Below are 22,494 nucleotides of genomic sequence, written 5' to 3' on the forward strand. Positions count from 1 at the left end.
GAGGGGGAAACTTTTCAAGATGGGTGGTGACCATGGTGGCCATTTGGAAGTCGGCCATTTTGGATCCAACTTTTGTTTTTTCAATAGGAAGAGGGTCATGTGACACATCAAACTTATTGGGAATTTCACAAGAAAAACAATGATGTGCTTGGTTTGAACGTAACTTTATTCTTTCATGAGTTATTTACAAGTTTCTCTTTGTTTACAGCCATTGACATGTCGCAGAGGTTAACACGTGAGGAGCGGATAGAAATTGTGTTGATGTCTGGTGAACGCAGTAACCGGGTCATTGCAGCAGATTTCAATGCAAGACACCCTACGAGACCACCCATCTCCCATGCTACAGTTAGTAAACTGTTTGGTAAGTTTCGTGAAACTGGTTCAGTGATTTGCCAAAATGTGGACGCATGAAAACTGTCACTAATGAAGAAACATCAGTGGCTGTCCTAGCTTCATTCAGCAAGAGCCCACAGCGTAGCACTCGCCGCATGTCACTGGAGAGTGGCATTAGTCGAACATCCCTTCGGCGGATATTAGCTACTCACAAATGGCACCCTTACAAACTCCAGCTACTGCAGCATCTCAACGAGGATGATCCAGATCGGCGCACTGAATTTGCAGAATGGGCAAAACAAAAATTGGAACAGGACCCTCAGTTTACACAGAAGATTTTGTTCAGTGATGAGGCAAACTTTTATGTGAATGGCGAAGTTAACAAACAAAACCGCCGCTATTGGTCTGACACTAACCCACATTGGATGGATCCCTCCAAGACTGTTGGAACAAAAAAATTGATGGTATGGTGTGGTATATGGGGTACAAAGAGAGTGGGGCCATTCTTCATCAATGCAAACCTCAAGGCCACTGGATATGCGAAATTGCTACATGATGATGTGTTTCCCTCTTTATGCACTGAAGCTGGCACGTTCCCTGAGTTTTTCCAGCAAGATGGTGCACCACCACATTATGGGTGTCAGGTCCGAGCATTCCTAGATGAACAGTTTCCTGGAAAGTGGATTGGTCATTGTGGGCCAGTTAAATGGGCCCTAAGGGTCTCCCGATCTGACCCCCTTAGACTTTTATCTAATCGGAGGGTCGCAGGTTCGATCCTGGCTCCCGGCATGAGAATGCAGCTGTTGTGTCCTTGGGCAAGACACTTAACCTACCTTGCCTGCTGGTGGTGGTCGGAAGGATTGGTGGCGCCAGTGTTCGGCAGCCTCACTTCTGTCAATGTGCCCCAGGGCAGCTGTGGCTGCATAGTAGCTTATCATCACCAGCGTATGAATGTGTGTGTGAATGGGTGAATGACTGTTGTGTTGTAAAGCGCCTAGGGGGGTTCTTGAACTCTAGTAGGCGCTATATCAAATACAGGCCATTTACCATTTTTATCTTTGGGGTCATCTGAAGGCAATTGTCTATGCTGTGAAGATACGAGATGTGTAGCACCTGAAACTACGGATACTGGAAGCCTGTGCTAGCATTTCTCCTGTGGTGTTGCTATCAGTGTGTGAAGAGTGGGAGAACAGGGTTGCATTGACAATCCAACACAATGGGCAGCACATTGAGCACATTTTATAAGTGGTCAGAAACTTGTAAATAACTCATGAAAGAATAAAGTTACGTTAAAACCAAGTACACCAAGTTTGATGTTTCACATGACCCTTATATATATAATATATATATATATATTACCATTTCCTATTGTACTTGCTGAACAAACAGGCCCCAGCCTAATGTTACTCAGTTATGTTGACCTTTTTTTTTTTTAAGTTGCTTTGGATAAAAGCATCTGCTACGCAAATAAATGTAAATGTAAATAAAATACAGTGACCATAATTTGAAAATGTAGACCCTACTTCAGAACTTGTTTTTATGATTTGGCCGATTTCTTTCCCCAGACTTATCATCCAAGGTCCCTTAAATTACCTTCATGACTTCATGCGCTGCTAATCCTCCAATGAAAGCATTGACGGGGCTCAGGTCTCCCATTGCGCCAAAAGCAAATTGACGCACAACTTCTTCATTCACTGGACACTTCCATGTTATCTGTTTTGCAATTTCAATGAGCAATTGTGCATCATCCTGGAGAAAAACAATAATATCAGTTTTACACCAGTTATACGTGTGGGAGGCAATGATGCAATGGACTCTCAGACTACAAGAACCAAGATTCTCTGGTTTGATGGAACCAAGATTGAACTACATGGCCTCAATTCTAAGAGTCATGTCTGGTGGACCCCAGGCACTGCTCATCACCCACACATCGCTATTCCAGTGGTGAAACATGGTGGTGGGGTTTTGGGAACTGGAACATTAGACAGGGTTAAGGGGACGCTAAACCAAGCAAAGTGCTGAGATATTCTTAATGCAAACGGACTCCCAGAGGTGCTCTGGACCTCCGACTCGACCAAAGGTTCATAAAGCAAAGACAACACAGGACAACCCTTTGAACGTTTTGGATTTTCCCAGCTGGAGCCCAAACTCAAACTCAACTGAACATCTATGGAGAGACCTGACAATAGCCATCCACCGGTGGTCCCCATCTAACCTGATAGACCCTGGGAGGATCTGCAGAGAAAATCCTCCCAACTCCAGCTGGGTGAAGGTTGTCACGTCAAACTCAAGAAGACTTGGCCACTAAAGGGGCTTCAACTAAACACTGAGTAAAGGGTCTGAATGCTTGTGTCACTAAGGAGATGCCAGGTTTTTATTTTTAAGAAAATTGCCACAGTTTCTAAAATCCTGCTTTCGCTTTGTCATTCTGGGGTACAGAGATGTGGCTTGATGAGGGGGAAAAAATGAACCGAAATGATTTTAGAAGGTGGACGCGACATCACCAAATGTGCAAAAAGTGAAGGCGCATGAATACTTTTTTAAAAGCACTTTATCCACCAGCGTGAAATGAAGCTGTGCTGGTGACTCATGGTGGCCCAAGACCCTTTAATACAGGGGTGGGGGTCTCCTGAATATTGTCAGCTACCTTGAAACTCTTTGTTTCTGTTCTTTAGAGTGAATCACTTTGAAAAGTCGTATTAATGGCAGAGCCCACGTAGACAGGCAGTTGATGTATGATTAAAGTTAAATTAACTTGCCGTCACAAATATGTAACTTCCTTCTTTACCTCTGCTCTTGGTTTAGGAAGCCTTTTAGTCATTTGAACAAAACGGTGCAGAGCTTGAAAGGCGACATGAAGGGTTTTGTGCTGTTCCTCCTTACAATAGTCTGTCATGACGATCTCTGGGTCCTTTATGGACTCACTCAGGGGCTTCTGTGAGAAGCAAAAGAAAGAAAGAAGAAGTCAGTGGTGCAAACAGAAGGATGAACATCTGGCAGGAGGTCTGGCCTTTCATCCCAGGACTCAACACCTCGATAATCAGATCAAAGAGGTAAGGACATCGAGGAGATCCCTGTGGCCAGCCGACTCGAACTGGGATTGCATCTTGGATGTGAATTTCCCCACACGATTAATAAAGTTGATCTAATCTAAGGCAGGGCTTCCTAAATTGAAATGTTTTCCTCTTCAAGATGGACATATTCAGTACGTTTCAAGGCTTCTGTTTTCACGTCTGGACTAAAGCTGTTCGAACTCCATTTTAAAATGCAAGAACAGGCTAGGTAGTTTTATTATTATTATTATTATTTATAAAAACGCTTCACTTTAGAGCAAAGTTTTGTGTGTGACAAATGAATCTCAAGTAAGACAAAATCTTTAAAAAGAAAAAAAGAGTGGAGCAGAGCTGAAGAAACTTACAAAGGAGAAGGTCTGGCTCATTTTGACTTCTGTCACCATCCCTCCTTCTTTATACGCCATGAAGCCCGAGGTGTCGTCGATGCTGAACTCGTAATCATCTACAGTAAGAATCAAAAAGAAAGAAAAAAACAGGTGTCCAGCACAGAACTCTTCATTCATTCACCTTTCTAACCCGTGTGACTCAGTTCAGGGTCATGGCGACCGCACTCTTCTACATCATAAAGACACCACCTAAAGTACAAGGCCCACATTATGATTATTGTTATACTGCACTATTTTTAAAAACATGCCAGTCAGAGGCCTCACAGTTGCCACATTTTTTAATTGAATTGTAAGCAGATCAGGTTGAGTAAATAACCTGAAATGGTACAAAAAAAAAAAAAAAGGCTAAACTGACTGAGGTTAAAAAAATAATTAGGTTATCAATAACAGAAAAATAATGTCAAAGTTATATAAAAAGGCCTTTTTCAAAGAACAGGCAATGGGTTAATAATTTCCAGCTTTTCTGCAGCAATGGAAGTTGATGAAGCCTTGAAAAGGGATGTAAACAATTCCTACAGGTGTCCCGACTTTTGTTGATTACTTACAAACCCTCCATGCTGGAGCCAACTGTGTTGCTAGACCTTACTTGGACAATACTGGACCACACACTGAAAGCAAACAATTTGGACAGCCATGGATAAGGGTCTGAATACTTACATAAATAAGAGATTCCAGTCTTTAATCTTTAATAAATTTGAAAACCTGGCTGAAAAATGTTTTCATTTTTTGTCACTATGGGTTACTGATTGCAAACTGGTATAAAAAAAGGCAAATTTATCCATTAAAAATGAAAGCACATAGTAAAGTGTACAGAAAGTCAGTGGGTCTGAAAAAATTCTGAGTCTACTGTGTGTGTGTGTGTGTGTGTGTGTGTGTTATGTATATACACTAATATATATTAAATAGTGTATATACTGTGGTGGGCTGGCACCCTGCCCAGGATTGGTTCCTGCCTTGTGCCCTGTGTTGGCTGGGATTGGCTCCAGCAGACCCCCATGACCCTGTGTTCGGATTCAGCGGGTTGGGAAATGGATGGATGGATAGTGTATATACAATAAAAAATATATATTCTATGGTTTATATACAATCAAATATGTACACTAATATATAGTATATAGTATATATACAGTGCAAGAATATATATACAGTGTATGATATATATTTTATAGTTTATATACCATCATATATATATATATATATATATATATATATATATATATATATATATATATATATATATATATATTTATTTTATTATATACACACACAGTACATGCTGTCACACACGTGTGCACGGAAGACAGCTTAAGGGCTCAGGTGATGGTAATTCTCCACCAATCCAGAGGGTGGCACTGTGTGATAATGTGCCAGAAGACTGACGGCTGTCCTCCAATGACATCACCTCTGGTGTTTGCCTGCCTGGACCCGCCTCTTCCAGCTTAGCAGCCATATGACTGGAAAAGCTGCCAACTTTGACAGTCAGAATATGACTCAGGTCTAGAAAGACTTGTTTGGTGTGCAGTATTTAACATGTTTTTATACTGTTTCACTTTTATAATAGACAGGGTTGGCCACAGGGTGCCTCATTTCATTTTCATTGTCCTGTGTTTCTATTACCAATATTTATATTTGTACATAAATATATATACTAAACATAAATAAATTATATATATATATATATATATATATATATATATATATATAAATAAATATATATATATATATAAATATAAAAATATATATATATATATATATAAATATAAATATATATATATATATATATATATATATATATATAAATATAAATATATATATATATATAAATATAATATAATATATATAATATAATATATATAGTATAATATATATATCCATCCATCATCCAACCTGCTATATCCTAACACAGGGCCATGGGGGTCTGTTGGAACCAATCCAAGGCAACACAGGGCACAAGGCAGGAACAAATCCCAGGCAGGGCGCAAGCCCACTGTAGGGTACACACACACACTGGGGGCAATTTAGGATCGCCAATGCACCTAACCTGCATGTCTTTGGACTGTGCGAGGAAACCCATTCGGAAACGGGGAGAACATGCAAACTCCACGCAGGTAGGACCCGGGAAGCGAACCCAAGTCTCCTTACTGCAGTGGTTCTCAACCTGTGGGGGCGGGCCCCCCTTAGGGGGGTGCAAAGTAACCAAAATGGGGTGTGAAGATGTGAAAAAAAGAAAACAAGAATCAAAAATATGAAAAAAAACATCTGTTGAAACCAAAACAAATTAACTTAAACTACATTCTGATACTAGAACAATAAATATAGAGTTAGATAAATGTCGATAAAAGTTAAGTAGGTTATAATAAAATATGCATCTACATTTCAAAAAAATATTAGGGGGGGGCACGATTAAAACTGTTATGAAAACTCGGGTCGCAAATACTTAAAGGTTGACAAACGCTGGGTTACTGCGAGGCAGCAGCACTAACACTGTGCCACCCGGTATATACTGTATAATATATATATATCTATATCTATCTATCTATATCTATATCTATACATATCTATATCTGTATAGATATAGACATATACATATACATATATCTATCTATCTATCTATATATATATATATCCATCCATCCATTGTCTAACCCGCTGAATCCGAATACAGGGTCACGGGGGTCTGCTGGAGCCAATCCCAGCCAACACAGGGCACAAGGCAGGAACCAATCCTGGGCAGGGTGCCAACCCACCGCAGTATATATATTATATATATACATATACACACACACATCGATACTGACACAGAAGTGTGCTTAGGGAGCACCTCCAAGGCTCTACTAAGGTAACATTTTTGTTTAAAATGTTTGGGGCACCACTAACTCCTTCCTTTGCCCCCACAGACTGGATGAGAAGTCCAGAGATGACCCCTAATGTCAGCATTTCACCCGTAGCTTCCACCCTGTTTAGAGTTAAGACTGCATTGCTAGACGGAGTTCACTTTAAGGTCTTCCCATGAGAAGGACGCTTTGCCGACTGCAGAAATGAAACTTCAGAAGTACTGAAGAAGCCGACTGAAACAGCCAACACAAGGCAATAGACTCCCTTTATTTGTGTTAGACTTTGTTTTCTTTTCTTAATTTAATTTCACTTGCTTCCATTAAACTGGATACCGGGATGGTCTAACACCCTTTATGATCTCCTTATTTCTTCTAATTTTACTATACAGAAGTTTAAATTACAGTATATACTGCATATCTCTCAGCTTTAATCAGTGAAGAGAGAACACTGAACCCCACTGACTAGCACAGCGGAGCAGCCTGATAAACATGGCGGAGACTGACAAGGCAATACAAGCGGCAGCAGCTTAGTGTTACTGTAACTGTGATCGGCAGCATTTCAGATCAGCTTACTGAGGACTTCAATCTTCACAGGTGGGCGGTTATTGAGCTCTGTCATTCCGAAGACCCCAGAAAATGTGACTTGATCTCCATTTTGAAATCCATGGGCCTCCTCGTCCAAACAGCTCACCACACCAGGATTATCCTAAAAGAGAGAAGGAGCAAAATCAGGCAAAATAAATATAATCCTCTAGAACAACACTATGGAGCAATCTGGGGCTACAACATCAAACTTCATTAGTTTACTTTTTTAAACAATAGCAGTGTTTATGAAAGTGAATACACAAAAGGCGAGATATGAAGACTCTAAAGAAAATCAGCAGCAGAATTAAGCAAGATGTTCTCATGAGAAGACAGACGGATATGACAAGTGCACTATATGACTGACAGACAGAAAGGCACTATATTATGGACAGAAAGACAGCTAGATAAGCCACTAAACAATAGATGGGCCAGCGGGGCAAAGGCCATCGGAGGGACGTTTAGCCCAGTGTCCCTGTCGCAAAATGACGACAGCCCAATATAGCCCTGCAAGTAATTCTGTAGCTTGGCACAAAGCCACTATGGCACCGGGGTAATACCACCTCGAGCAAACAGACTCACTGGGCTTGACTGGGGAGCGAGTTAATAGTAGAAAAGTCAAAAAGAGATAAAGCTACCGAGACCAAGAAGAAGAAGTGAACTAGGAATACTTAAACTACATGAGGCAGCCCACCTGTTAGACTGGGGGGTCGAAGGGGTTTAGAAGCTGTGGAGAGAAGCTACAGGTTTTGCTCTTTTCCTTGTATTTACTACTTTATTTTATCCCATTGAATATTTTTTGACTACCTTAGTCTTTTGGTGTTATTTTGGGCACTATAAAATATAAAAAAAAAAATAGCGTTCATTCTTTACTATATACTGTATGTTTTGTACATGTCAACATGTGTAACACAGACATACAGTCATATGAAAAAGTTTGTGAACCCCTCTCAGCCTGCATAATAATTGACTCTCCTTTCAACACAAAAGATAACAGTGGTATGTCTTTCATTTCCTAGGAACATCGGAGTACTGCGGTGTTTTCCGAACAAAGATTTTTAATGAAGCAGTTTTTAGTTGTATGAAATTAAATCAAACTGGCTGTGCAAAAATGTGGGTCCCCTTGTCATTGTTGCTGATTTGAATGCCTGTCGCTGCTCAATGCTGATTACTTGTAATACCAAATTGGTTGGATGAGCTCATTAAGCCTTGAACTTCATAGACAGGAGTGCCAATCATGAGTGGTCAAAGGTATTTAAGGTGGTCAATTACAAGTTGTGCCCCCCTTTGACTCTCCTCTGAAGAGTGACAGACAGCATGAGATCCTCAAAGCAACTCTCAAAAGATCTGAAAACAAAGATTGTTCAGTCTCATGGTTTTGGGAAGGCTACAAAAGCGATCTCAGAGGTTTAAACTGTCAGTTTCAAGTGTAAAGAATGGAATCTGGAAATTGTAGGCCACAGGCACAGTTGATGTTAAACCAACTCAGCAGGTCTGGCAGGCCAAGAAAAATCAGGAATGGCATATGTGCAGGATTGTGAGAATGGTTACAGACAAGCCACAGATCACCACCAAAGACCTGCAAGAACATCTCGCTGCAGATGGTGTATCTGTACATCGTCCTACAATTCAGCTCAATTTGCACAAAGAACATCCGTATGGCAGGGTGATGAGAAAGAAGCCCTTTCTGCACTCACGCCACAAACAGAGTCACTTGTTGTATGCAAATGCTCATTTCGACAAGCCAGATTCATTTTGGAACAAAGTGCTTTGGACTGATGAGACAAAAATTGAGTTATTTGGTCAGAAAAAAAGCGCTTTACATGGTGGAAGAAGAACACCGCATTCCAAGAAAACCACCTGCTACCTACTGTCAAATTTGGTGGAGGTTCCATCATGCTGTGGGGCTGTGAGGCGAGTTCAGGGACACTGGGGCCCTTGTTAAAGTCGAGGGTCGGATGAATTCAACACAATATCAACAAATTCTTCAGGATAATGTTCAAGGATCAGTCACAAAGTTGAAGTTACTTAAGCAGGGGTTGGATATTCCAACAAGACAAGGACCCAAAACACAGTTGGAAATCTACAAAGGCATTCATGCAGAGGGAGAAGTACAATGTTCTGGAATGGCCGTCACAGTCCCCTGACTTGAACATCACTGAAAATCTGTTGGATGATTTGAAGCAGGCTGTCCAAGCTCAGCAGCCATCAAATTGAACTGAACTGGAGAGATTTTGTATGAAGAATAATCAGAAATACCTCCATCCAGAATCCAGACACTCATCACAGGCTACAGGAGGACAGCGTCTAGAGGCTCAAAGGAGCAAAAGGAGGCTCAACTAAGTATTGATGTCATATCTCTGTTGGGGTGCCCACATTTATGCACCTGTCTAATTTTGTGATGATGCATATTGAATATTTTCTGTTAATCCAATAAACTTAATGTCACTGCTGAAATACTACTGTGTCCATAAGGCATGTCAGATATTAAAAGGAAGTTGCTACTTTGAAACCTCAGCCAATGAAACAAAGATGCAAAGAATTAAGAGGGGATCCCAAACTTTTTCATATGACTATATATATATATATATATATATATACTGCTCACAAAAATTAAAGGAACACTTTAAAGAAACACATTAGATACATCAGATCTCAATATGAAGTTGGATATCTATACAAATAACGACAGGGCAATGTCTTAGGAACAAAAGGATGCCAAGTCTTTTAATGGAAATAAAAGTTTTCTGCCTACAGAGGGCTCAATTGTGTAGACACCCTAAAATCAGAGTGAAATGAAGATGTGGCAGGCTAGTCCATTTTTTCAAAAACTTAATTTCTGCTACTCAAAATGCTTTTCAGTATCTTGTGTGGCCCCACGAGCTTGTATGCATGCTTGACAACGTCGGGCATGCTCCTAATGAGACGACGGATGGTGTCTTGTGGCATTTCCTCCCAGATCTGTATGAGGGCATCCCTGAGCTGTTGTACAGTCTGAGGAGCAACCTGGCAGCGCCTAATGGACCGAAACATAATGTCCCACAGATGTTCTATTGGGTTTAAGTCAGGGGATCGTGAAGGCCATTCAATTGTTTCAATTCCTTCATCCTCCAGGTACTGCCTGCATACTCTTGCCACATGAGGCCGGGCATTGTCGTGCATTAGGAGGAAACCAGGACCTACTGCACCAGCGTAGGGTCTGACAATGGGTTCAAGGATTTCATCTCGATACCTTATGGCAGTCAGAGCACCATTTCCTACGCAGTAGATGTCTGTGCGTCCCTCCATGGATATGCCTCCCCAGACCATCACTGACCCACCACCAAACCTGTCATGTTGAACGACGTTGCAGGCAGCATATCGTTCTCCTTGTCTTCTCCAGACTCTTTCACGTCTATCACAGCTGCTCAGGGTGAACCTGCTCTCGTGGCAGACTTGCCAATTCTGGTGTTCTTGAGCAAATGCCAGTCGAGCTCCACGGTGCTGGGCAGTGAGCACAGGGCCCACTACAGGACGTCGGGCCCTCAGGCCATCTTCATGAAGTCTGTTCCTGATTGTTTGGGTAGAGACATTCACACCAGTGGCCCTCTGGAGGTCATTCTGTAGGGCACGAGCAGTGCTCAGCCTGTTCCGCCTTGCACAAAGGAGCAGGTATCGGTCCTGCTGATGGGTTGAGGACCTTCTACGGCCCTGTCCAGCTCTCCGAGAATAACAGCCAGTCTCCTGAAATCTCCTCCATGTTCTGGAGATTGTGCTGGGAGACACATTAAACCTTCTTGCTGCAGCACGTGTGGATGTGCCATCCTGGAGAAGTTGGACAACCTGTGCAACTTCTGTAGGGTTAAGGAATCGCCTCATACTGCCAGTAGAGATGATTACTCAAGCCAAAACTAGCACGAGTGGAAAACCAGCCAAAAAGATCAAGAGGGAGAAACTTGAAATGACCTCCACATGTAAAACCAGTCCTGTTTTGAGGGTTTTCTAATTGTTGCCACTTTAGTGCACCTGTCGTTAAGTCCATGAACACCAATACAGCTGAAAGTGATTAACAATGACCTCAGCTGCTTAACCAACCAGAAAATTATCAGACAGGTTTAATTGATTTCATGCCAGGCCCAATAAAAAAGTGTTCTTTAATTTTTGTGAGCAGTGTATATTATATATATACATATATATATATATATATATATATATATATATATATATATATATATATATATATATATATATATATATATATATATATATATATATATATATATATATATATATATATATACACTGCTCACAAAAATTAAAGTAACACTTTTATTTTATTTATTTTTTTATTATACATATACACAGTGTTGTGCAAGTTCACACCTGACAAGAACTCGCTCAATGTTCTGTTCACACAGATTAAAAGGAATAAATTCACGTTCATAGTTCACCATTTCAATTTTGAACTAGTTCATGTTCAGTTCATTTTGTAGTTTTTAAGAAGTGAGAATAAATGACCCATGAGTTTACTTTTTCAATTTTGCATGCCTTTTATTAGGCTATTACAGTGGTCTTGAATAAAATACAATAATTATAAATACTGTTTTTTTACTTAAATACACTTTATTGAGTTATACCGAGCAACAAACACGTATAACCATATATGTTAATATCCTCCCGGCTAAGAAAGAAATGAAATAGATGCAAGTATACATGTAAATCACCGCTCTGTTTCCAACCGTGTGACACAAATGGTGACTGTGGAACCAGCGTGTAGGTGAACTAACCGATTGGGCTGCCACTCAAAATTCATGTCACGTATTGCATATCCAAACAGGGAAAAATATAAAGTGGCCTCGCAAAGTCCGTTTTCCTAAAAGCAAAAGCGGAGCTTCACCGCGTGCTCGTGTCAGCGAGGGTGCAGCTTAAGCACAAGCAGGCAGACACAAACAGCGCCAATTTAATTTTAAGTGCCAGGGACCTAAAAAAAATTAGTTGTAATGAGATTCTGCATTTGATTCTCATTTTGAATGAAGATCGAATTACAGTTAGGTCCATAAATATTTGGACAGAGACCACTTTTTCTAATTTTGGTTCTGTATATCACCACAATGAATTTTAAATGAAACAACTCAGATGCAGTTGAAGTGCAGACTTTTAGCTTTAATTCAGTGAGTTGAACAAAACGATTGCATAAAAATGTGAAAGAACTAAAGCATTTTACTAACACAATCACTTTATTTTAGGGGCTCAAAAGTAATTGGACAAATTAAATAACTGGAAATAAAATGTTCATTTCTAATACTTGGTTGAAAACCCTTTGCTGGCAATGCCAGCCTGAAGTCTTGAACTCGTGGACGTCACCAGATGCTGGGTTTCCTCCTTTTTAATGCTCTGCCAGGCCTTTACTCTCAGTCGCTGTTTGTTTGTGGGCCTTTCTGTCCGAAGTTTAGTCTTCAACAAGTGAAATCCACGCTCAGTTGGGTTAAGATCAGGTGACTGACTTGGCCATTCAAGAACTGCCCACTTCTTTGCTTTAATAAACTCCTGGGTTGCTTTGGCTGTATGTTTTAGGTCATTGTCCATCTGTATCATGAAACGCCGCCCAATCAATTTGACGTCATTTAGCTGGATTTGAGCAGACAGTTTGTCTCTGAACACCTGAGAATTCATTCGGCTGCTTCTGTCCTGTGTCACCTCATCAATAAACACGAGTGTCCCAGTGCCACTGGCAGCCATGCACGCCCAAGCCATCACACTGCCTGACTCCACCGTGTTTTACAGATGATGTGCTATACTTTGGATAATGAGCTGTTCCACGCCTTTGCCATACTTTTTTCTTGCCATCATTCTGGTAGAGGTTCATCTTGGTTTCATCTGTCCAAAGAATGTTTTTCCAGAACTATGCTGGCTTTTTTAGATGTTCTTTAGCAAAGTCCAATCTAGGCTTTCTGTTCTTGAGGCTTACGAGAAGCTTGCACCTTGTAGTGCACCCTCTGTATTTACTGTCATGCAGTCTTCTCTTTATGGTAGACTTGGATATTGATACGCCGACCAAGCCCTGGAGAGTGTTGTTCACTTGGCTGGCTGTTGTGAAGGGGTTTCTCTTCACCATGGAAATGATTCTGTGATCATCCACCACTGTTGTCTTCCGTGGACGTCCAGGTCTTTTTGCGTTGCTGAGTTCACCAGTGCTTGCTTTCTTTCTCAGGATGAACCAAACTGTAGATTTTGCCACTCGTAATATTGTAGCAATTTCTCGGATGGGTTTTTTCTGTTTTCGCAGCTTAAGGATGGCTTCTTTCACCTGCATGGAGAGCTCCTTTGAGCGCATGTTGTCTGTTCACAGCAAAATCTTCCACATGCAAGCACCACACAAGTCAACTCCAGGGGGCTCATGTATAACGCCGTGCGTAGAACTCGCACTATAACATGGCGTAAGCACAAAAGCCGAAATGTGCTTACGCACAGAAAAATCCAGATGCTGGAATCTGTTTGTACTCCAACTTCCACGTTCTTCTGCTACATAAATCCCGATCAGCGTGAAAACTAACGCTCGTGCACGCGCTTTATGTCCCGCCCCAACTCCTCCCAGAATTACGCCTCTTTGAATATGCAAATCAATATAAATCGCCCTTAAACTCAGCCTTCTGTGAAAAGACAATGGGAAAAGCACGGGGAAAATATAAGAATTTCAGCGAATACCAAGTGGAGGCAAAGGAAAAACATACTATTTGTTCAAATAAACCGTGGTATAATCAACAAAAGGAAGTTGATCGAGTGACATAGCGTGTTGGAGAAACTTGAAAGCTCACGTTCACAAAATCGCACAGTGCCGGAAATAAAAAAGAAGTCACATATCAAAGTCAACGTGAAAAGCCGAGTTGTAGCCCACTGTCTGAGTGTCATATGAAAGCTTATTAGGGTACAGAGAAAAAAGGCACACGGTGGGGAAAAAGCACTAAATGTCAACTTCAATCTCGACATTTCCACTTTAATCACGTAGTTTATTTTGTCATTAAAGTAGAACATCATAAACTTCATCTTAAAATCGTTTAATTAACCAGTTTCTCAAATCACATCGTAATTAAAGTAGCACGTTAAATGCTTTGTTTTGTATTTGATCTTCTATGTGCTCTGTGTGTGTGAATCACTACTTGCTTCTTAAACCGGCTCTCTTCCTCCAACTGGACACAGAATCCATTACATTCGTGATATTACAGCTCTCTGAATAACTAAAATACTGAGATGTATACGTGATATCATTTTCATGATGATAGGAGTTAAAGCACGTTATTAAACATGTGTTTCACTTGATGAAATAATTTATTGCAGCAGTACTCAGGGGCGGCTCTAGGCTTGTGGTGGCACTGGGCAGAGGAAGAATCGGTGGCTCCTTCCCCCGCCAATGTCAGTAAGGTAGCTTATGCACGGTGGATGGCCACGTCCGTTGCAGACACTGCATAGCCATGCTCATGACACAAGCATTTAACTTTTGCCAAATTTGTCGCTGCTTTTAGCTGTGTTGTTATTTTCTCTTTCTGTTTTATATTCAATATATATTGGCGTAGCCGTCACTGCAGTCAGTGCTTTTCTTTCCCAAGTAACCGATCGCCACACAATCAGCTCTGTAATAAAAGTTAAGCCATCTGTAAGCTTAGCGCATTCTTCAAAACGCTTAAGGAACATTGAAATATCTTCGTAGTACATGTTTAATTATTCTATCCTTAACGACACTCCCAGTGAAGAATATAGATTATTTAAATGAAGTTAAAGTTTTATCTGTATAATTTAATAAACATATTTTGCTGCATTTCACCTTAAAAATGATATCGTCATCATATGTAAATACGCTTTATAAAGTGGCTCAGGTTGTGAGATATTATAACTGTAGTGCAAGTTTACAGTGGGGTGATTGTACTTATAAGTACAAACAGTTCTACAAGGAGCAATTGATTGAGTGCATTTAAAGTTCTTGGGATGAAACTGTTTCTGAACCGCGAGGTCCGTACAGGAAAGGCTTTAAAACGTTTTGCAGTGGCTGAGACAGCGTGTCCTTGAAGCTGTATACCGATAATTCTCTTTCCGATCAGCTGCTGCTGTGATTCACACTCAGATACAGTGATATAAATACTCCAGTGGTGCAGTGAGAGTAATATGGAAAAAGATGATCCGCTGTGGCAACTCCTAACGGAGGAGCTGACAGTGAAGAAGAAGAAGAAGAAGAAGAAGAAGAAGAAAGCAGTTATGGTATTTGGAATACTATGGCTGTTCCCTAGACCATTATATTTTTACGAGTTAATTACAATCAGATGCGTTACACTAATAAACAATATGCGGTTAGTTTCTGTGTATTTATAAAGCCGCGTCAGGAAAATAATGAGTAATCACACAGGAACAGTAGCACTGCTTTGACGCTGGGTGCCGCCAGTCTGCAAAACCGAGCGGAGAACTTGCGTACGACAAGGCATGAGGTACCGTGGAAAAGTGCGTGGCTTTACGCCAAGTGTAGGTTTTATACATCGCGATTTGAACGTGGAAAAGTTCTTACGCAACATTTCTGTGCGTACGCACCATTTATACATGAGGCCCCAGGCCTTTTATCTACTTAATTGATAAGACATAACGACGGACTTGAACACACTTACACATGAAATAGCCTTTGAGTCAATTGTCCAGTTACTTTTGAGCCCCTGATATGAAGGGATTGTGTTAAAAAATACTTTAGTTGCCTCACATTTTTATGTAATCGTTTTGTTCACCTCACTGAATTAAAGCTGAAAGTCTGCACTTCAAACTGCATCAGAGTTGTTTCATTTAAAATTCATTGTGGTAATGTACAGAACCAAAATTAGAAAAAAGTGGTCTCTGTCCAAATATTTATGGACCTAACTGTATTTTGACTTCTGTGCTCATGATGAGGCTTTTTGTTGGTCGTAATGATAAATTAATTCAGAACATGATTGCATTCTTATATGATTTATTTATCAGATAAAAGCAAAACATGTAAACTCTAATAGGCTCGCTGGTTTGCTTTATACTCGCAGGGAAGGAATGTGACGGAGGATTGGCCGACTTGCCAATGACAACTTGAACGAGTCGCCATATCTCCTGGATCAGCTCTGCAGTCAGATTATGTGCGGACGGATCACCGAACTGATAAACAGCGATTTCTGTTTATCCACCGAGGGACGCCGAGCAATGGTGACGCAACTGTCAATAATTTGGAGGTAACTGGCTTAACCCTTGGGTTGAACGAGTTCTTTTTATTTATCTATTTTTCTTCCAGTGACCTAAAACTTGTTCTCTCTCTGTATAACATCTGCTGGGGGTTTCAGTGCAAAAACAATAATAGTCAAAGCACTACAACCTAAAAAAGCATAGAAATTACCAAAAAAGAAAATTTTATTCATGAATGCTTACAAGTCTGATCACTGCCAAAGAGGGAGGAAAATCAAGGTAAGGATTAAAAGCTTTACAAATATGAATGAAAAAACCAAAATGTACCTTGGAGATGTTCAGTACTAAGGCCGAACGCGGCTGCTCTCCATCAGGATCTGACACAACAAACTCTTCTCCAAAATCACAAAAGAGCAAACTGAAATGAGAGAATACACAACGTTACAGTTGATATGCTTAATAAACCATAACCGAATCCTCTCTTCCATTAGGGCTACGCTGTCGTGCCCCTCATACAGCGAGCGAGTCATGGCGTCGAGTGTTTCCAGTTCGTCAGTAATGTTGAATTTCTTTAGTTATTCGTTTAGACGTGCGGTCAGAAGGTGGATGTTGCGCAGCCTCATCTGTGTATCTACTGGGGTCGTTAGGCAGATTTGTCAATTCAGGCGTTTCCAGCACTGAAATCTGTATCTTCTGTGGTTCTTCATAATCAGCACGTCATATATTTTGCAATTCATATTTTCACTAACTGATGAGCGACGTTGTGTTTATCCACCATGGGACACAGAACTACACGACTGCATATGGAAAGGAGGTAATTGGCTTGACTACCCGGGTTGACCCATGGTCATGAGAAAATTTCAACCAATCGGGAAGCAAGAAGCGCCAAAGTGCTGCTGTAACCAGGAGACAGAAGTGGATCACATGACATGATCGGTCGCAGTTTGGCGTATTTCGCAGTCACTCGACACCTAAACACCAATGCCCGGCCCGGATGCCACCCCTTTGGCACTGGATCCGGGGGAGCAGCCATGGGATGCACATTATGTCCCCCGGAACACTTGGTGTCAGCCCTCCTGGGATTGCATCGGGGCCACAATTGTGTTACACTGGAGCTCATCCCTGTTGGGCTCTTTGGCCACCGCTTCCTGCGCCCGTGTGGGCCACTAATCAAAGAGTCAGGAGGAGGACGACGAAGCTGCCTGGGAGGAGTGGAGGATATTTCTTTTGTATTCTCTTGGTGTTTTGGGACGGTGTGGCGGCTGGGGGACACGGGGAAGACAAATATTTCATTTGAAACGGTCGGTCACCACTGTCAACTAATTGGGAAAACTGGCCTTTTTTTCCCCCCAACCACAGGGTGCACCTCGGAGAAGAACTGATGAAAAAACCACTCTAAACATCTGCATTTATATTACGCGACCGTGGCTGTTCGTTTGTCTGTCCAGGATTTTAAAATCGCCCGTAGCTCGCAAACCATTTGACTTATTGACCTAAAATTTGGTACACATATACTACGTGACCTCTGCGATCCACTTTCGCGGTTATGATTGACCTCCAAGGTTATTCCTCTTTTTATTTTATTATAGAATCAGCTCTCGGCAGCGGCCACCAGGGTGGCTGTGCAGCACATGCGTACGGGCGCCGTTCTCTTCCCTACCACCTTCGCCGTCACTTCCCCTGTCTCTTCATATTTTAAATCATTCTTGAGGCAGATTGAAGAATTAAGTGCCAGCTTAAGTGAAAAATTAAGGAAAACGCAACACAAACACTGACTTTTAACGTGAAAAGATGCCGACGGAAGAAGAGAAGCAGCGGGCCGCTAGGGTGGAGAAAAGAAGAGCTGCTCAGGAAGCAACAAGCGCATCAACCTCTGAGCAAACGAACGATAAACGTACAGAGGAAGAGGATGAAAACTAGGACTGCTCAGCCGTTACTGATTTGTTATAATTTGCGTTTAATTCTTTATAACTAATTGTGCCAAGCTACCAACTGCACCCTACATCTGTCAGATATGTATTATAGAGCTATAAACCGTACTATGGATTAATTTAGGGTGCCATGGAAAAATTTTGAAACATTAAGTGCGGCGTGAACAGAAAAAGTTTGGGAACCTCTGGTACAGCCCTTTACCCCCGTAAATTGAACTTTCTTTGCTATATCTGTAAACCGGAGTGTTAGGATATTGTCTCACTGCTAGCACAAACTGTTAGACACGTCTGCAAATCGGAGATGACATACAGTCTCCAGACGGCGCTTGACGTGCCTAAAGTTGCGACTGTATGACGGAACTTTGACAAGTGAAACAAGACTTAAAAAAAGAACTTTTCTTTAATATTTTCCTCTATTTTTCGTGTGAACTGTTTTGCTTTGAATTTCACTCAAAAATTTAAAATGAAGATATTTGGTCTGTGGAATTATTTGAACACGCGCCACACTATTGCCAGAGCAGTCCTATGAAGCAAACTAATAGTGCGAAACTAATTTGGGACCAAACGCAGCTACAATTATTTTAAACAAATAAACAAAACAGCAAAACACAAACTAGTGAAAAGTGAGGGGTCAGTGCTTGGCTGAGGAGTCAATGGTGCGAAGCTACCATCTGCGGGATTATGACTGAACATCTCAAAATCAGAACGAGACAATACCCTAGCGCCGTGGACCCTCAGTGGGCCAGAGATAGCCAGAGGTTGGGTGGACAAGTGAGGAGGCTCGTTCGAGATGGGGCTCATCCGGGCCGCTCCCTCTTCCTTTTTCGCACCGCAAGTCCGTGAGGAAACCTGGTGCTAAATCATTCATAGACGACTTGATGTACGGACATCACACGTAAGAACGTTGACAGCCGAGTGGATGAGGCCCTATCCCTAACCCAACCCACCCGTTTGACGTGGAGGTTTAAATTCAGTGGAGTGAGAGTAGGCCAGGTTCACCCCGTCATGAAAAACTCACAAACTCAAAGGGTTGGGGAATCATGAAAGTCATCTGATTAAAGAATTCGTGGAGGACTTTACAAACAGCGGAGAACGTCCACGAGATTACGGATCACTTGTAGAAGTGAGAGTAGAAATGCGGATTTCCAAGCGACTTGGCAATTCTGCCGTGTGCCATTCCTTGCCTTGTACTTAGAATTGGCACGGCAAACGTGTTCAAGCACCAGAAAACCCACACAACCCACTCAGAGACACATCCCTTACCCACACAAGCCCTTAGTGTCAGCCACAATGAAGCGGATATTCTTGGAATGGCACAGTGTCCCAATCCGAAGTTGCTCATCCAGAGAGGAGTTGGTCAGCACCACCACCTGCAAAAAAAACAGGAAGAGACTAACGCCATATCGTGGAATGGTGCAGTCCACCCTATCCATCCATTATCAGGGTTACAGAGCCCCCCCTTACATAATTCTGCAACCTCAAGCATATGCCAAGACCCAAGATAGGAGAGGTACCAGGCCATCCAAGGACAGGAAAACCTGGAAGACCTGAAGAAAAAAACAAAAACGCACAGAGACAAGAAGGGCATGCAACCTGAAAAACAGGACCAGGACCTGAACCCCCCCAGGAGGTGAGGTGGCAATGGTCACTGCTGTGGCCCCTCCATCATTTACATCTTAGGGATGAGAACTTTCTTACCTTCCCTCATGCAGCCTGCGCTAACATCTGTACATGCAACAAAAAGGGGGCGACAAGATAACTTGTGCCCATTTGCCATTTGAGAAGCTCCATCATGCTCCTGTTGCATTATCCATCCATTATCCAACCCTCTATATCCTAAATACAGGGTCACAGGGGTCTGCTTGAGCCAATCCCAGCCAACACAGGGCACAAGGCAGGAAACAAACCCCGAGAAGGGCGCCAGCCCACTGCAGCCTGTTGCATTATTTTTTTTGTAAATTAAATGGTGGGTTTTGGCACCCTAACTATTTTGGGGGCTCACACTGCCTTCTCCCTCACATCCCTACAGTATAAATGGCAAGAAAGATTCTTAATTCTTGAAGTAGGCCAGTCTTCCTAAAATGCCAAGAAACAAACAAACACTTAGTGATGCCAACCTGAAATGCTGACAGGTAGTGTTGGTTCAGAGACCCGGTGTAGGAAGCCACCTGGACGTAGGCATTGAGTTCAGCTAGATGAGGTTCACAGCATTCAGCCCGGTTCTTCCCAACGTCGCTCTCCTTCAAGAAAAACTACAAGAGCCAAAAAAAAAGAGGAAAAGTTGATGAATTCACGTTGACAATTCTCTCTAAAAATGGGAAATGGGGGTTGAGTTGAAGGGGAAAACGTGGCCGGTTCATACAGTGGGGGAAATAAGTGTCTGATCCTCTGCTGAATTTGGAAGTTTGCTCGCTTACAAAGAAATGAACAGTCTCAAATTTGTATGGTAGTTTTATTTTAATGGAGAGAAAATTCGGAAAAACACATTACATAAAAGTTATCAATTGATTTGTATGGCATTGAGTGAAATAAGGATTTGATCCCCTACAACCCAGCCAGAATTCTGGCTCCCACAGATTGGTTGTGTGCCCACGTGGCACACACATTACAATCAATCAATTTCAGATACCCCTGATCTGAACTCATTATGTGTAAGAAGCACACGGGTCCACAGAATCAGTTTCTTCCATTCCAACCTCTCCACCACAACACCAAAGAGCTGTCAAAAGACGTCAGGGACAAGACCTGCACAAGGCTGGAATGGGCTACAAGACCATTACAAAATAATCTTGGTAAGAAGGTGACAACTGTTAGTGTGATTATTTGCACATGTACAGGTCTGGATGTTCACTGGCAAACTTACGACGGGTCTGTACTGTACATGTGCTTTCTTGAGCGGGGGTATCTAGCAGGAACAGCCAGAATTCAATCCAGAATGGCGTAGTGTGTTAGCAACGGTGTTCTTGGTGACTGTGGTGGTTCCAACTACCTTCAGATCATTAACAAGCTCTTCCCGTGTAGTTTTGGGCTGATCCCTAACCTTTCTCACGATCATCCTCACCCCATGAGGCAAGATCCTACATGGAGCTCCAGACTGTGGGTGATTGATAGTAATTTTATATTTCTTCCATTTCCGCATAATCGCACCAACACTTGTCACCTTCTCACCAAGCTTTTTGCTGATTTTTCTTGTAGCCCATTCCAGCCTTGTGCAGGTCTTGTCCCTGACGTCCTATGAGAGCTTTTTGGTGTTGCCCACTGTATTGGAGAGGCTGGAATGGAAGAAATTGATTCTGTGGACAAGTGTGCTTTACACACATAACGAGCTGAGATCAGGAGTATCTGGAATTTATTGATTGATTGTAATCTGTGTGGGACTGTAGGGTGGATGGTTTAACTGCTGGAACCCACATTCTCGGATGGCGGCCTGTAATTGACAGGACATGTGAACCGGCGCATTGTCGTGAAGAAGCTTCCTTGACTCGCATGAGGACTCTCCTGATCTCCTGCCTCTTAGAATGTTAGACTCGCACTGAGCCACAACTGGGCAGGAGTAACCTTGAGACATATCGCAGCATCCCCAGACCTGCTTCAACATCCTTGCTACTTTCTTTCATACTCAGGTAGATAATTATTGAACACTCCTGGTAGCTATACGGCGGGCCTACCTCAGTTGGCAGCGATTCTTCAACTCGTGGCAGAAAATATTGGCACTGCGGTCATTTTTTCCAAATAATGCACCAGTTCTTACATAAAATGATTGGTGTTAGCAAGTGCATTTCATTTATTTGCATTGGAAGAACACAAAAAACCTGGTGGTGTCGGTTGGGGGACACCAAATCTAATATAATCTTTTATTTCATGCAGAACCCCAACGAGGGTATTGCCAACAAAATTATTGGCCTGCAATGTAAGAAGTAACTGTATTTCAAGCAGGTTGTCCTGTGGTCATTGGTATTCTGAACTGCCCGTCACACGCCACAGGTGCTGGCAATTTTAACGTCACATAATCAAGATGTTTAAATAGAGAAAAAGGTGACGTGACTTGTGTTTTGGGTGCCACATCACTGCACTGAGGAATTGGGACCCACATTCAGACCACAGGGTAAGCGCCCCCTGATGGCCTTGCCAACGCCTCTTCCAGCAGCAACCTAAGCTTTTCCTAGATGGTCTCCCATCCAAGTACTGGCCAGGC

At 42.0% G+C, this 22,494-nt stretch overlaps 1 protein-coding gene across 5 annotated transcripts in view; it reads right to left on the minus strand.

Moving 5' to 3' along the window:
• Window positions 1-22,494, minus strand: part of uba7 (ubiquitin-like modifier activating enzyme 7) — a 289,490-nt gene that overhangs the window by 261,116 nt on the left and 5,880 nt on the right. For all 5 annotated transcript variants that reach the window (XM_039770998.1, XM_039771000.1, XM_039770997.1 and 2 more), the window contains exons 4-10: window positions 20,417-20,551; window positions 19,563-19,669; window positions 16,696-16,786; window positions 7,201-7,333; window positions 3,752-3,849; window positions 3,122-3,268; window positions 1,927-2,082 (exon numbers count right to left, since the gene is read on the minus strand). In XM_039770998.1, the coding sequence (XP_039626932.1) occupies window positions 1,927-2,082; window positions 3,122-3,268; window positions 3,752-3,849; window positions 7,201-7,333; window positions 16,696-16,786; window positions 19,563-19,669; window positions 20,417-20,551 (867 nt within the window). The remainder of the gene's footprint in view (window positions 1-1,926; window positions 2,083-3,121; window positions 3,269-3,751; window positions 3,850-7,200; window positions 7,334-16,695; window positions 16,787-19,562; window positions 19,670-20,416; window positions 20,552-22,494) is intronic.

The sequence above is a fragment of the Polypterus senegalus genome, chromosome 12 (genome assembly GCF_016835505.1).
Source record: "Polypterus senegalus isolate Bchr_013 chromosome 12, ASM1683550v1, whole genome shotgun sequence".
NCBI classification, from domain to species: Eukaryota; Metazoa; Chordata; class Cladistia; order Polypteriformes; family Polypteridae; genus Polypterus; species Polypterus senegalus.